At 42.5% G+C, this 15472-nt stretch overlaps 1 protein-coding gene across 1 annotated transcript in view; it reads left to right on the plus strand.

Annotated features, from left to right (window-relative positions):
• Nucleotides 1–1578: 1578 nt before the first annotated feature.
• PLD5 (phospholipase D family member 5) overlaps nt 1579–15472 on the plus strand; it is a 214309-nt gene continuing 200415 nt past the window's right edge. Inside the window, exon 1 of the mRNA XM_074351772.1 lies at nt 1579–2301. Within this exon, the coding sequence (XP_074207873.1) occupies nt 2113–2301 (189 nt within the window). The 5' untranslated portion in view covers nt 1579–2112. The remainder of the gene's footprint in view (nt 2302–15472) is intronic.

Genomic DNA, 15472 nt, shown 5'->3' on the forward strand with positions numbered 1-15472 from the left:
ACTCAATTGAGTAGCTCGCCTGTAATGTATATGCTATCATTATACTCATTACACCATAGATGGTAGAATCTACAGTGTTTTCCCCTAAAAAGGTACTGTAAAGAAAAAAAAATCTACTCAATATGAAAACCTGGCTTGATATGAAAACTATTTGTCTGAATTCTACTACAGTGGAAGACTTCATTATTACTCTGAATTGGATAACTGTCACCTGTCAAGGTTTGGATATATCACGTGACTTACAGTGTAATCTTACAGAGCAAAAAGCGGAGGTAGCCTTTGCGTAAGGGCAGTCTGGTTTTTCTAACATCAATATTATAAAAGATATGTAACTGTAATCATTTAAATTGTGTGTTTTTACTTAAAAAAAAGTAAAAGCAGTGAAAGCTAAATTGTAATAGCAAAATATGAGACAAGACAGTGGAATGCCTAGTGTTAACAGCCTTTTAATCTGGTTCAAATCCTTGCTTTGAAGTGCATTTCAGGCTCGAGTCTCAGTTCCCTCCCTCACCAGGAAAATGGGGTGGATGACCTTTGTCTTACGTAATAGCTGTGAGATTTACCAATAACCCACAGCCTGGGATACAATACAATGCAAATCAGCTCCCAAGTAAACCAGTAACCAAGAATTGTGTGAGTCTCGTTTATATGTAGCGGCTTCATCCTCAAATTGACTGCTCATAGGATTCTGTTTCAACTACTATTACTACGATACCATCTTTTAATATGGAGACTCTAAAAAGATATGACACAATCCTTGCCATCATAGAACTGCATCAAATTCTCACCCAGAATTTCTTTCTTTGAAACTATCCTCCAAGGTGGACAGTTCTGGGAAACAGACCATCCAAGGACTAGAGAGATCAGTTTACCTTCTGTGGCTCCCTTTAAAATCCTCAGTACACTTCACCTTTCAAATGCTCCCCGAGCTTTTAAATTGACTTAAGAAATCCTTAACATTAGTCGTTACTCAGCTTTTCAGTAAAACCAGATAATGTTTTGAAAAATGCTGACTTCAACAACAGCAAGAGATTAAGAGATTTAAGGTTCAATTATTCATATGCCGCCTTATTTCTAAAAAATCATCATGCCTATCTGCCTTAAGACTGGGCCTGGGAGGGAAGGCAGACGTAAAAACCCTCGGGGGAGTAAAACCTGACCCTGGGAGCCTGCGGACGGAGAGGAGAGACAAGTGCACAGAGCTCGAGCCACAGACGCCTCCTGTAGGCAGAGCATCTGCACCGAGGGCCGGGGACTCGCTCGCCCAGGACCCGGGGGGCGGGCCCGCTGGGAGTCGCGCTCCGAGGGGGCCATCGCGGGCTGGGGCGGTGGGTCCGGCGAGCTGCCGCCCGGCTACTGCGCCAGGAGGGTCCGCATCGCTGCACCCTCGGAGGAAAGCGCGCCAGGCTCAAGAAGACACTTGTCCTTGGGGCCGTTTTCTGGGGTTGCTGGGCACCCTCTGCTCGGAGTCCCCAGGGGTGTGACAAACGGGCTTCTGAGGCTGGAAGTTACTGAACTTTGAAAAAGAGGAGGAAGGCAGAGGCCGGGCGCGGCGAGTGGGGGAAGGGCGGGGTGGTGTCGGGGAGGGCGGGGGCGCGGGGACGGCGCTCACTTCTCCAGTCGCTGTTCGCTTTCAAGTAAAAATGCGAGGGGGAGACGTGGAGCCCGGCTGAGGGAAGGCTGCGGAGGGCAGGTCGGCAGCCGGAGCCGCCGCCCGCCTGGGCGCTCCGGGAGGGGCGGCGGCCGCACTCACGGCCCTCGGCCTCCTCACTGCGCCAACCTGCAGGCTCGCGCGGCCCCTCCCGCCGCCCACCGCCTGCTCTCCCCTCCCGCCGCACCCCGCCCCGGTCTGGCCAGCCGGTAGGTGCCGCGAGGGGCCCGCGTGCGGAACGCCCGCCCGGGACCGCAGCCGCCTGCACCCCGCGCCTCCGCCTCGCTCGCGGCCTCCCTCCCGCCCCACCCCTCCGGCTCCTCCCGCCCCGCCGCGCCCGGCTCTCCGCGCTCCCCGCTCCCCGCTCCCCGCGCCCGCTCGCTCCTCCCTCAGCCCCGGCCGGCCTCCCGGGCGCCCATCCCGAGCCCGCTGCGCGCCGGCCGCCGCCTGGTCATGTCAGGATGGAGATCCGGCAGCACGAGTGGCTCTCGGCCTCCCCCCACGAGGGCTTCGAGCAGATGAGGCTCAAAAGCCGCCCCAAGGAGCCCTCGCCGAGCCTGACCCGAGTGGGCGCGAACTTCTACAGCAGCGTCAAGCAGCAGGATTACAGCGCCAGCGTCTGGCTCCGAAGGAAAGACAAGCTGGAGCACGTAAGCGCGGCCCGGGCCGCGGCCCTGCACCTGCCGTACGCGCACCCCAGCCCCAGGGCGGGGGCCAGGACCCCGCGGGCGGACGGGCTTGGGGAGGCGGGCGTCCGCGGCTTCCGCCCACCCGAGGCCCTTCCGGCACTTTCCTGCGGGGATGACCGGGCTGCGGTGAGGAGAGGGGCGGGGGTTCCCTTCCGGCACTGCCTGGCCAGCACACCTCGACCTCCCCGGGCCGCCGCTGCGGGGGGCGTTCGCGCCGCGTTCCTGGGCGCCTTTGCGGGGTGAGCAAGACGGCGAGCTGCCGCGGCGTGGCTCCGAGGAGCCGGCTTTGCACGGTAGTGGGCTTTAGAGGGGCGTTTGCTCGCGTCTTCGGGGCTATTTTACCTGATCCAGAACTAACATTAACGAATCCGTAAAGTTGTCGTCGCTGGCGACCAGCCTAGGTCGGCGCACGAGCCATTCGAGTTTTCTGCAGCGGATCCTCTGGGATGAGCAGGTGGCGGTCCCAGCTAGGGAGGGATTTACTCGTTGCAAGGAGAAACAGAGAAAGGAAGAGCAAGCAGGTCGCTCAGCTCCCGGGACCCGCCGCTAGAGGGTGGGGGCCGGCTCGCGCGGACCCCCTCTCCCAAAGAGGCGTGCTTCGCCGGAAGCGTTCCTGGCGCTGGGGCTGAGACCCTAAGGCTCGCCGTTCTGGAGAAAAAAAGTTCTCCTAGAACGGCGTTTAGTGGCTTCACAGTTTCCCAAATCTGACCCATCAGCATCTCCTTAACCAAATGTTAACATGAAACTAAGAGAATTATCTCAAGAGTGCAGCACAGCTAGATAAGGAGAGGATGCTGTTTCTTCCTGCGGAGCTGCATAATCCAAATTGAGTCTGTTAATGGAATGTAGAGGTTTTCTTGTATTTGGGTCACATTGCCAATTATGATAGAAAGATAAGGAGAACTTCTGGAACTCACACATCTACTGCCGCAAGGATCTGCTACCCCCCCCCCCCCCCATCCGCGTTTCTCTTCTCCTGGGCTTTTCAGCAGCAACTAGCTTCCCAGGAGGAAGCCGGCAAAGAAGTATTTCTTACAGTCTGAAAGGAAGGTCTGTGCCTTTTCTCTGAGGGCCTCAGTAAGTCCCTGAGAGCACAAGTTCAAAGCTGTGAGTTGGGGAGCAGGCTGTATTGTGTATAGAGACAATTTCCTAACAGCAAATGAATGTCTCAGATCTTTAAGACCATGGAAGTAACTAACTGAAGGAGATTTCTAGGATGCAAGTTGTTTGAAAGGCAGCAGTATCTGCTTAAAAATGCAAGCCCCAGAATTAGCGAAGGAGCCATTGGTTATTAGTTTGAAGAAGGGCTATTCGCATCTTCATGTAATTTAGCTTCTGTTGTCTTTGTATTATTTTAGTACTAGGGAGATGGTCCACCCTTGGAATGATGATAGACTACGTCTTCATTTCAGTTACCCTCTGTGTGTTAATTTGCAGCTTGTACTTTTAGCCGGTCTATTTCCTTTATTCTTTTACTGGAAATCAATAGTGCAGCCTTCTATGACTATGTCTTCTTGAGTCACAGACACTGCACACGTTATACTTAAATGGTGTTTCACTTTTAGTTTTTCATTAAAAGTATCAAGTCATACAGAGTGGGCCACGGCAGCCTCACCTTTATGGATGAGTACGGGATGCTCAGTGTCTCCTGAGGGTTAGAGACCAAGGAAAGGGAGGTCTGGTTGTTTGAAAGGATGTAAGGATCTATGCTTTCTTCTTCACTCAGATGCTTGAAAGTAGAGCATTGTACTTATTTTTTGAAAAATCATCTCATTTGTTATTTAAATCAGTGATTCATTTTTATTTGCTTTTTCAAATACATTTCATGAGATGTATTCTGTTCTGAAGTTTTCTTCTACACCTGCTTTAATTGGAAAGGAGGCCTTGCTTTCAGTGAATTTTTTTGTGATATTCTCTTGCCCCTTTGAAACATCTACAGACATTTCAAATGAAATAATATTTATGGCAGTGCTATGAAAAATTACATTTCCATAAAGATGCAAATTTTATTTGCACTCAAGCTCATCTATCCTATGTTGTGTACACTATAATGTTTCAGGTAGTTTGATGTTAATTTCTAGTTAGATATTTGATATTTAAAAATGCATAACAAATACAACCAAGTGTATTATTGCCACACAAAGCATGAAGATGTAATGTTGACTTTATCATAGACAACATTCTGAACATATCAGGCACCTTCAGATTTAGATGTTGCAGAGATTAGGATGAGTGTGTCCTGTGAAATTCAAAGGTGATGTACGGTAGTTTGACCCCTTTGATCTGTCTAATCAAATGGATGACTACCACTTTTATTATGTTAAAAAGTGAATAATTATAATGAAGTCATATGCATGAAAACAGCTTACTGTTACTCTGCTGGTGCTTTAAAAGCCAAGCTAGTATTAAGGGCATAAATAAATTATGGCTTCAAATGACGCACGTATGCAGGCATCGCAATAACGGAATTCCCTGAAATGAAATCTGGCAGTGTGTGGACTGTGTCCAGGTTTCAGAGGCATTGCTTAATCTGAAAGTCAATAACAGAATGTGAAGTGACATCTGGAGAATATATTTCCACTCAGTTCGCTAAAAAGGAGAATAGTTTATCCCCCCTTTTCTAGTTTAAAGGCAACAGGACTAATCCCCAGGTTGGACAAGAGAAAAGTGACATGAATTGAATAATCAGGAATTGGAATACATTCACCCCACGTTAAATTTGATTCCAGTCATTGGTTGGTGGATACTTAAGATGAACACTCGTTAAGAAATAAATGTATATGAGTGAATTCTTCCATTCTTAAGTCATGATTAGAAGCTACAAGGAAGTTATGTTTGTATCATGAATTCTAGACTTCGACCTCTACTTGGAAATTTCAGGAAAAAAGTAAAATTTCTGGGTCATACATAGAATGTTGTCTTATTAGCTACAAGTAGTGCCCTTGGTTCTTAGAATCTTTCACCTCCTATTCTGCCTCTTAATGGTTACGGCTTTAGAAAGCATCAGGTTTGGACCAGCAATGGACAATGGAAGTCTTAATTCTCTGTAGGATCCCATATTTACTTTTTAGGTAAAAGTGAAGGATTGTGATCTAAAAAGAAGGGTTGCATGGGGCCACTTTTTCAACTCCCTAACCTACCCTTCTCTGTCAGCCCTTTCTGGGGATGGATTACTTTGAAAGTCACCGTTTAATACAGTTTGGCTATCCCAGAGGATGGTGTTATCATTAGGTGTCCTTTGAGGGTATATGCCTTAATTGACCTTTTGTTTCCACAAACTGGGAGAGTTGCAGAGGCTACTCCGTTTAGTAGCCTGGCTTTATGCCAGTTGTATGTGTGTAGAAGTTTCCTGATGCCATTTATGGAGATGGAGATGTCTTATTTCTCTTCTACTTAGTCAATTAGCTTTTGCCAGAGTGGTTAAGAGAGGGACTCAGGTTAGACAGGCCACCGGACTCGGTCACCAGGATGTACGTTCACAGTCCTCCATGAGCCGTCCCAGGTTTGCTGGATGATTCAAGGAGACAGTCCACGTCTGTACAGCAGTAAGGCACAGTCCCCTCATGGTAGGGGCTCAGTACCACAAAAGGATTTTTCCTTCAGTGCTTCTCATCTGTGCAGCATGGCAGGTGTCTTAGGTCAGCCTGCTCTAGCAGAATCCATAGACTGGGTGGCTTATAATCATTTATTTCTCACAGTTCTGGAGGCTGGGAAGTCCAATATCTAGGCATGGGCAGATGTGGGGTCTGGTGAGGTCTGCTTCCTGGTTTATAGGTAGCTATCTTTTTGCCCCATCCCCAACCACTGCTTTCCTTCCCAGCTTGGTGCTGGTGGGATTAAGTCAAGTGATATTTCATTTATCTGCATGGTAGCTCAGAAAGCCTATTTAAAAGAAAGCAGAGGAGAGAATTGTAAAGAGTAAAAGACAGAATCCTTAATGTTCACACTTGTAGTGAGCCTTGGTATCTTGCTTGCTTTTAAGTGCCTCACTAAAAGAAGAAAAAAATATCCCCTTGAAGTGCGAATTTGCACCTGCTTAAATAGAGTTTATGTTACCAGTGAATAGTAAATAAATGCCAAGTGCACACTTGCCTCCTAGAATAAATTATTCACATGATGAGCAAAGAATAAATGGATTGGAATGAACGTGGTCACTGTGATCTAGGTACAGATTATGTAATGCCATTTATGTCTCACAGAGCAGATTTGTGAAAGTAATTATACCCCACAGAGCAGATCAGTAAAGCACCAAAAGACAGAGTTCAACCTAAGGGAATGAATCTCTAAAATGTACCATTAAAAATCAACCAATCAACCAACCAGCCAAACAAACAAATAAACAAGGAGAAAATATCCTTTTCTATATTTAATGTGTTTGGGCAAGACTAGATCATTTTAGTCTGGCAAACATTTAACATTAACATTTATCAAGATTATTTCCTGTGACATTAGATAAACAGAACAGGCAAAGCCTAGGCTGAGGCAGAATTCTCTGCTCTCTAACACATCAATCAAGACGTGAAAAGTCCAGATGTCTCTTGAGTGTGTTCTAATGCATCTCAGTGTTGTGTCCGCTATCATATTTGTCATTACTTTAGGTAGCATGTATTTATCCTACTAATAGACTGTGGGTTGACATTTCAGTTTGTTTTGAAGAAACTTGGACTTCTTTGAATTCCGTTGGGTGTGGCTTATTGACTTATTTTAACATAATCACAGTCAGTGACGTATCATACTTAAATAACTTGAGAAGTTCAAGACTCCTGGACTTAAGATTCCTTTTTCTTCCTTTCTTCATATTGTAGCCACTACCAATTTCCTCTGGCTGGTTTCTCTAAAAGTCTTAACTTCTTCTTACAGACTTATGTATCTATCTCAGGTTTAAATGTATGTAACAGTTTTCAGTTCTATTTTAGCTCCAAAGGTCAAGAAATCTGATGAATCTTTTGAACTTCTGGGACAAGGCAGTAGCTATAACATGTTGAGTTCTTATAGTGAATTGACTGATAGATGGTATAGTTAGGCAGAGGTAGAATGTGCAGTAAAATAGCAACCCAGAAATGTTGCTTCAAGTGTGTATATTGGGGGCATTTACTTACTGAATTGCCTCAAACTCATACCTGCGTAGGTTGTACCGTGAGAGTTTAGAGTGCAACATGAATGATGAGGTACAGTTTAACTGCCAAACAGTCGTTATGAAGAGACAGACCTTTTTACTAAAATTGTACATTTAAATTTTTCTCAGAAATAGAGAAAAAAGAGCCCAGTTTCTGAAATCACAAATCAAGCCCTTAAACAGGGCTTATGAGGAAGAATGAAGAACATGGCAAACTTTCCCAGATAGACTTATGTACATTGGAAAAATCTCACTGATGCCTAAGGTATGAAGTGTGCCCAAGCTGAACTACCTGACTGGGTATCATGGGACTGGACGTCACGGCCATTGCATGATAAATATTTTTTTTATCCTCTAGAGTAGAGAGTGAACCTTTTGAACATACTCTTTTTCTGAATTGAGCTATAATTGTGCTCCTGCCAATAAATTGTTAGGTCTATTACAGGTTTAGAAGAATAAAGTTGAGAAGATGGGACTCATTGAAATAAAAAAAAGCACTAATGGACATACTCATCACCAACAGATATTTACTGAGAGTGTCTTTTGTGTGAAAGACACTTTGTTAGGAGATTTTGAGGACTTCCATTCAAAAAGCATTTATATGATGTATACTGTGTTCCAAATAGCAGAGAATAAGGGAGGGGAGAGTACAGCTCAGTGGTAGAGTGAATGCTCAGCATGCACGAGGTCCTGGATTCAATCCCCAGTACCTCCATCAAAATAAATAAGTAAATAAACCTAATTACCTCTCCCCCCAAAAAAGCAAAACAAAACCAAATAATAGAGAATATACAATGATCAGAGCAAGTCTTTGCCTTCCCACAAATGTATACAGTTTTATAAATACAATTATAATATTATTACAGCATAATGAATAATACAGAAAAATGCAAAGTAGTATAAAACACTGTCTTCGAAGAACTTGTTTAGACAAAGATAAAATAAGTAATGAATCCTGTCATATGTAATGATAATTATAATAAAGTTAAATTTATTCCAGCAATGAAAGTTGATATAAAATTTGAAAATCAATGTAATTTATCACAGTAACAGAATGAAAGTAAACCCATATTGACTATCTCAATAAATGAAGTAAAAGTCTTTGATAAAATTCTATACTCAAGTATGATAAAGTTCTCAACAAACTGGAAATAATAGGAAACTTCATTTTTCTGGTTAAGAGTTTCTTTTAAAAGAATCATAGTTAATGGTGAAATATTTAAAAATATTTGCATGGATTGTGAAGCAGAGATATCCAAAATCATCTCTTCTATTTAGCCTTGTATAAGCAGTCATAACCAATGCAATAAGGCAAGAAAAAGAAATATAAATATAAGAATTGTAAAGGAAGTAATAAAATTATCATTAGCAGATGACATGATTCTGTACATCTGAACAAAATAAACTACAGATGCACTTAATGAATTAATAATGTCACTGGATTTATCACTGTCACTGGATACAAAGTTACTATATAAAATTAAATTAGGAAAACACAGTTGCAAATAAAACTAAAAATTATTACCTTTTACATTAGCATGGAAATATCAAATACTTAAGGAGACTGGTATATAGATCTCTTGGATATTTATTTTATACTATGGGTATAATTCAGTTCTTTGTTTTTTATTTTATTTATTAAATTGTTCCCACTTGGACTGCTGGGAACTCGTTTGTCTCCTGTGTCCCTTGGAAATGCCCCCATTTTAAAATTTTTTGAATACTTCCTTACTTTCTGGTACTACAGAATGCTAAAGGCTTATCTTGTATTTTTCCTGCCTCTTCATGATATATTTGTAAAGATACTTCTTCATTTTGGGGTGAGGTAATTTTTTCATTTCATTTTTCATTTGTTTGTTTAAAAAGGAGATGTTTCATTTTTAGTTTCAACCAAGTCCACTGTTAAAAGGCTCCAATAAGACAAAAACTTAGTAGTTTCATATATCAGTGAAAGTTCAATACACATATTTTGGTTAAGATTAGCATCTTCATTTGAACTTCTCATCAAAGCCCCGAAATACCTTATTTATAACCTCAGCCCATAAATTCTCATTTAGATGATGGAAAGAAATCTTATACTAAGCAAATGATAGGACATGCTGAGTGGTACAGTGACTTTATGTCATGTCCTAATATTGCGTGTGACACATATATGTATGCACACACAGCTCTTTGTACAGACATTCTCATTCTTTTCTTTTTTTCCAAGGTCAGTGATCTGTTGTTGGAGGATCAATTTCTACACTTGGGCATCAGTAACTCCTTTCTCTCATTTCCAATTTGGTATTATTTTCCAACTTTTTTTTTTTGATGCTTAGATACTTGGCCTGTGTGTGGAAAGGGGATGGATCTCCCATGGTCCACCATCATGGTTTCCTCTTTTCTGAGCCAAAACAACATCTTCTGAGATTTTAAATTCTCTTTGGAAATTTACTTGGAATCTTTTCAACATCAGCCCACTCACACTAAGAAAACATCTCAGTCAGAACTAAGAAAAGAATGGGCAAAAAGAGAAGGAAGCATGGTGAGATAGGCGTTGAAATGCTTGGTAAGTGTAGCACTCCAAGGCAAACACGCTTGTGGTCTCATGTGGTGTTTCAGGAGAGTGAAAGTGTGAAGAATGTGCGTTGGTCTTTGGCATCTCTTGTCTCTTGTTTCAAAATAATTCTTCCCTCCTCTGCTTGGGCTGCGTACCTGTGCTACTCCCGCTGAGCCGCCGAGTAATTCCGGCTTTCTCGTCCTTCCAAGTCCCTGGCAGCGCTAATGTAGGCATATTGTTTGCTTATTCATGAGGGTATCTCTGTAAACCCCCAAATGAAATTATTATGATTATGATTATAGCTTTTTTACTCTAGGAAATATTACAAAAATGGAGTAACAGTAAGATAACAATTCCCAGGGCTTTGCTGAAAGTGGCCTGTGAAAGAAGAGTTTTACCATCACTCTGCCCATTTCCTTTAACAAGAACAAAGATGAGTAGGGAGCCCGTATATCCTCTGAGTGTAAAGAGGAAGAAAGAAAAAAGTAGTTGCTCAAGGGCCACGTGAAGCAGATGCATGTGAATTGGCATTAGTACTGATGGAGCATCAGTGCTGTGCAGTGTTCGGGCAGGCATTCAAAACAGGCAAGCCCTTGCTCTCTGTGACTTTGATAAAGTTGCCTTGTTTCATCAGGGTAACGTTAATTTTATTTGGATACTTCACTTTACCTGATTTTATTTTGGGTTTAGAATAACTGTCACCAAATTGGTATTCAGTTCAAGGAAAGAAAGTTGACAGGTCTGGGTAGAATTTGAGTGTTAGGGGGATAGTCAGGCAAAAAGGTACAGAGTTCGAGATGAACTACTGTGGCTCGAAAACATATTGACCTCAGTTTAGTCTCTAATCTCTTTCCTTTTTTTTTAATGGCAGGGAGGAGGATATGCTTCTTGGAGGCACAGAGCATGGTGAAAAGCTTACCAATGTGCCCACTTGAAAGACTCTGGCTTCTGAAGAGGGGCTTCAAATGATGCATTCAGTTATTTTCGTTTGTTCACATAATAAAAGATTTGTGAGAACGAATCTATATTTCCTTTGCTTAGAAACCTACTGTTGGTGACAAACTATTTGAATAGAATTGCTGATGAACAGTAAAAATAGATGAATTAAAAAGTTCTTCATCGATAAAATTACTGAAGAGGAAAGGTAAGTGTCTTTTATGGAGAGAGAATAATGACTCCTTATGTCCATTCATTAAATTTAATTCCCACTAAAATAAGTAGGCCAGTACCTACCCGAGCACCTATTCTGGGATCTCTTGTGTCCAAGTTTCCACACTGACACACAGGAGGATAAATGGGCTTTAGGATAAAACTGTTAGGTGGTTGGTTGTGTTATTAATCCAGAAAGACATTTCCTTTTTGATATGAGTAGAATAGTTTCTAGTTACATTTAGAACTGAGTTGTTTTAAACAACGTACTTGTTTGAAAAAGAAGGAAACTTAATGTAATCTTTGCCAAATGTAATTCCAAGATGAGTTGTCAGTCTGAGAAGGATATTGTGTGAATGGGTTTATCATTGTGCTAACGTTTATTTCTGTAACTTGGGGTAGTTACCAACAAGACAGAGACAGCCACGTGGATAATTTAACGCTTTATTCACTGTCACTGTCATTCTCACAAGGAAGGGGCTTTCTAGTGCAGCACCTTCCTAAGAAGAAGGGGGAACTACAGCGAAGTTGTGTTGAAATGTAGAGGCTGGACAGCCAGCTAGCCTTGCCTGCTTTTGCAGAACACCCGCAATTCAGATTTGTGTCTCAAAAATTTATAAATTACCACAAAAAATTGAATTTCAGAGTTGCTTGTGAAAAACTTAGACCCATTACATTAAATCCCTAAATGCCAAAGTCTTGCTGTTTTTACAGCTTTTCTTAACCAGAAACAAACTTTTGAGGTTTAAGATTTGTAGTAATAAGGGATAAAAAGAATTTCTAGACATTGGCTTTGCTAAAAGCTCGTTCTTCTAAGTAGCTTGACTGTCTGAGGAGAGAGCGTGGGCTCCAGAGGTGGACTTTTCTGTCTGGGAAATGGTGTCCTTGCCAAGGGTACTATTTTCTGCTGCCCACAAAACCGCGGGTCTACCTCCCACCCCGGCATGCCCTCCCGGAGGGTGCCTTTGTGCTGCGATGCTGCCCTGCTGCCCTCCAGGCCGCTTCCAGATGCCGAAGCTGGTGTGCATGGAGGCTGGCACTGCCTGCTTGGACGAGCAGTCCTCCTCGAAGCTGATATGTGCCGGTCCACCGAGGCCACGCTGGTGAATGGCAGAGACTCTCCTCCCCCAGAACTGTGCTCCGCATTGAGCCCTTGTTTCAACATAGCGCTGCCTTATGCTTCTAAGGTCTTTGAGACTGCAGGGCAGGAAATGTGTCTTTCTCACAATTGCCCCCCTTCTCCAGTGCCTGGGTTATATCCTGATTTCTCATCCTCCATTGCAGGTTGAATTCCTTTCTGGGAAGCCCATTGGTCCTCCTGCTCCAGCCTTTGGCCCTTCCCTAGGATGTACAGAATCTCAGGTCATCCGGGGCTCAATCCTGGAACCTCCTCATGCCTCTGTCTGGGACGTTTGTCTTCTTCCTTGAAGTTAAATCTCAATGTGCAACAAATGTGAATGGCTCAGTAAAGTGAGATTTCCCAACAAAATTGTTCTTACACCCACGGTTCTCCAAAGAGAGAGCAGATAGCATCTAATTTAGATTGAATACCTGTATACAGTGAGAAGTAGAGGGTTATTAACTGGTCTAAGAAGAGCTTTGAACCACCAGAGGTTCTTCTCAGCATTACATTTCTGTGCATAAATGCTTGTCCCATATTAGTTGTTTAGCAGTTGATTCTGGTCACCTGACTATTTTTGTATGAATGGTCACAGCATCTCTCCTGAGTTCTTGAGAAAAAAATGGGAACTTTTTTACAGCCTTAAGCAAGTGCTGTGTATTTGCTTTCCGCTTGTTTTTTTTAAAGCCTCTTTACCACTTTTCATTTTTAACTCCTACACTTGTGTTTGCACTGCTTTTATTATGCCATCATTCTGTTCAGATGTGCTGGTAGCAGAAGGCTTAGAAAGGTAATGATTTCTCAGCAGACTGGTTGTGTGTGGGTGTGGAGGTGTGTAACCATAACACCCAAACCCATTTCCTTGTCTCTCGTCTGGAGGTCTGACAATGCCATTTTAAATTCACAGCTCAGGTGGTAGGTCAGTCATCCTTTCTCTTGTCCGTTATATGGAACCATAAGATGCAAAGAGATGTGCCCCAGAACCTTTCCGTGATGTCTGTGGAACACAATAGCGTCATAACTGCATGAAGAAAATGTGCCCCTCACAGCCCCCCTTAGGAATGCATCTCTATTCAGAAAGCTCCTCCTGATGACTAATTAAATCATCTTGTTTCAAATAAGCCCATTTCTCAATTGTTCTGCCCTCCTTAGAGCAGAATGAAAAGTATTAACTCATTCAATAGTTTTTCTTGAGGGGCAAGAGCTTTTAAGCATCAGTTTAATTCCGTATTAAATTCTCCAAAGTTCATATCATATATATTACTCTGCATTTCAGCAGAATTATCATTTGCAAAAAAAAAAAAATTTAAATTCAGAATGATTAGAAAAATGAGTTTTTAAAAAAATGTATAGGAAAAGTGAAAACATAAGGAAAATCATGATTCAAGGTGAATCATGTTTCACCCGGGGCAAAAGATGTTTACCCCAGTATCTGAATGGATTTCTTAGAGATATAACTTTCTAAAGTGGAGACCAATAACTGTGCGTGCTAAAAGGTAAAAGGTTTGGGTGAGAGTTTCAGAGTGTATTTTTAGATATTATAGTGTAAGAGGTGCTTTCATGGATGGAAGCAGGCACAGCAAAAGAACACCATGCTGATAATTGCCCTGCAGTTAAGGATTCCGCTTGTCTAGTCTGAAAGTGAACGGAAGAACTTCCTTGCCCTCTTCTAGAATGATGAATGAGTCTGAAGTGGACCTGGTGGGTTGCAGGGAACTAGATGTTGGTGTCTTATGCTTGTTGCAGTTTAATCGGCTCCAGAATGATACTACTAGACACCCCCATATTTGTCCATTTTTTACTAAGAAAACCCTCAAAATTATTAAACTGAATGCAAATCAGCTAGCAGCTTTTGGCAGAACTTTAAAGACTGGAGTGATTATAATACATTTTGAGAGGCACCCTACACATGCAGTTCCTTTGAACTTCTTCAAGTCAGCTAGACCTTCTTCCCCTCCCCACACTGTGTTTAACTTCTGTCTCTTCTACATTTGAAAGGACTACGTAGAATTACTTCCTGCAGTTTTCTTTTATGAGAGAAGTGCCAAGCATGTGATGTTTAAGAATAAAACACAGAACTAGAAAGTACATGCTATTTATTTAGTCTGTATCACTTATGATGAGTTCAGCCTCAAGTAAGAGAATACCCAAGTCAGAATGTCTTAAATAGTAGGGAAATTTTGTTTCACATGGACAACTTGAAGGGTTGAATAATTCAGCAGCTCAACAACGTGGTCAAGGTCCCTGGCTCTTTTCTGCTTTGTATCCCCAACGCCTGACTTCTGTCTCAGGTTATAAAAAGCCATCAACAGTTCCAGGCATCATAACCTCATTAGAAAATAGTCAAAGGCCAGAAGAGAGAAGAGAGCACTTGTGTGTATGTCCCTTTTTAGGAGCAACAAAATTTTTCTCGAAAGTTCTTTTCCCACTGAACTTACCGTTGTGTATCATTAGCCTGAGAGTTCCACGAGGCTTCTCCTAAACCAGTCACTGACAGGGAAAATGGAAAGCTTCCCGTCCTGAGGCTGGGCAATCTGGAGTTCCCTGAAGCATGCACACGCTCTGCACCTGATCAAAACTGGGTGAGATGGAGGAGGGGTGGGGAGTGGTTACTGGGCAGAGAGTCAGATGTGCCACGCAGCCCTTTAACCTACATCTTCTGTACCTACTTCTCCATCTTAAATTTGCAGAAGTCAGGAGATAACAAATGCACCCACACATGCATGCACCCACATACAGTTTCATATGATTTAACCAGTCATTTTAAATGTTCCTGAGACTTGACTTAAATAGTTAAAAAGTACAAGAAGGATTACCTTACATTTAGCAGTGTTGTTTTGTTACATTCTAATCAGTTGAAAATCAGCAGTCTTTTGACTGTAATCGATATTTGGTTATATAATTCTTTTCTGTTCCTCTTCTGCATAAACAGGGCTCTATTAAAAACATGGTATGTGAATTCCTTGAAAGGGACAATATGTGTGCTTAGTTATTGATTAGATACAGAGAGTAGTCAAAAGGACTAGTCCTGGACCATTCAGTTTCCACTCTTAAGTAATTTCCTAGATGGTGGCTACCAACTTTATAACCCAGCAACAAGCACAGAGTTTGAGGGGAAAGAGAATGTTATGTTTTGAATATGTTAAATTTGAGGTTCTTGTGAAGATGGCAATGTCTAATGGAGAGTTAGAGGTTTGCCTGAAACTCA

This window comes from Camelus bactrianus, chromosome 23, assembly GCF_048773025.1.
Source record: "Camelus bactrianus isolate YW-2024 breed Bactrian camel chromosome 23, ASM4877302v1, whole genome shotgun sequence".
NCBI classification, from domain to species: Eukaryota; Metazoa; Chordata; class Mammalia; order Artiodactyla; family Camelidae; genus Camelus; species Camelus bactrianus.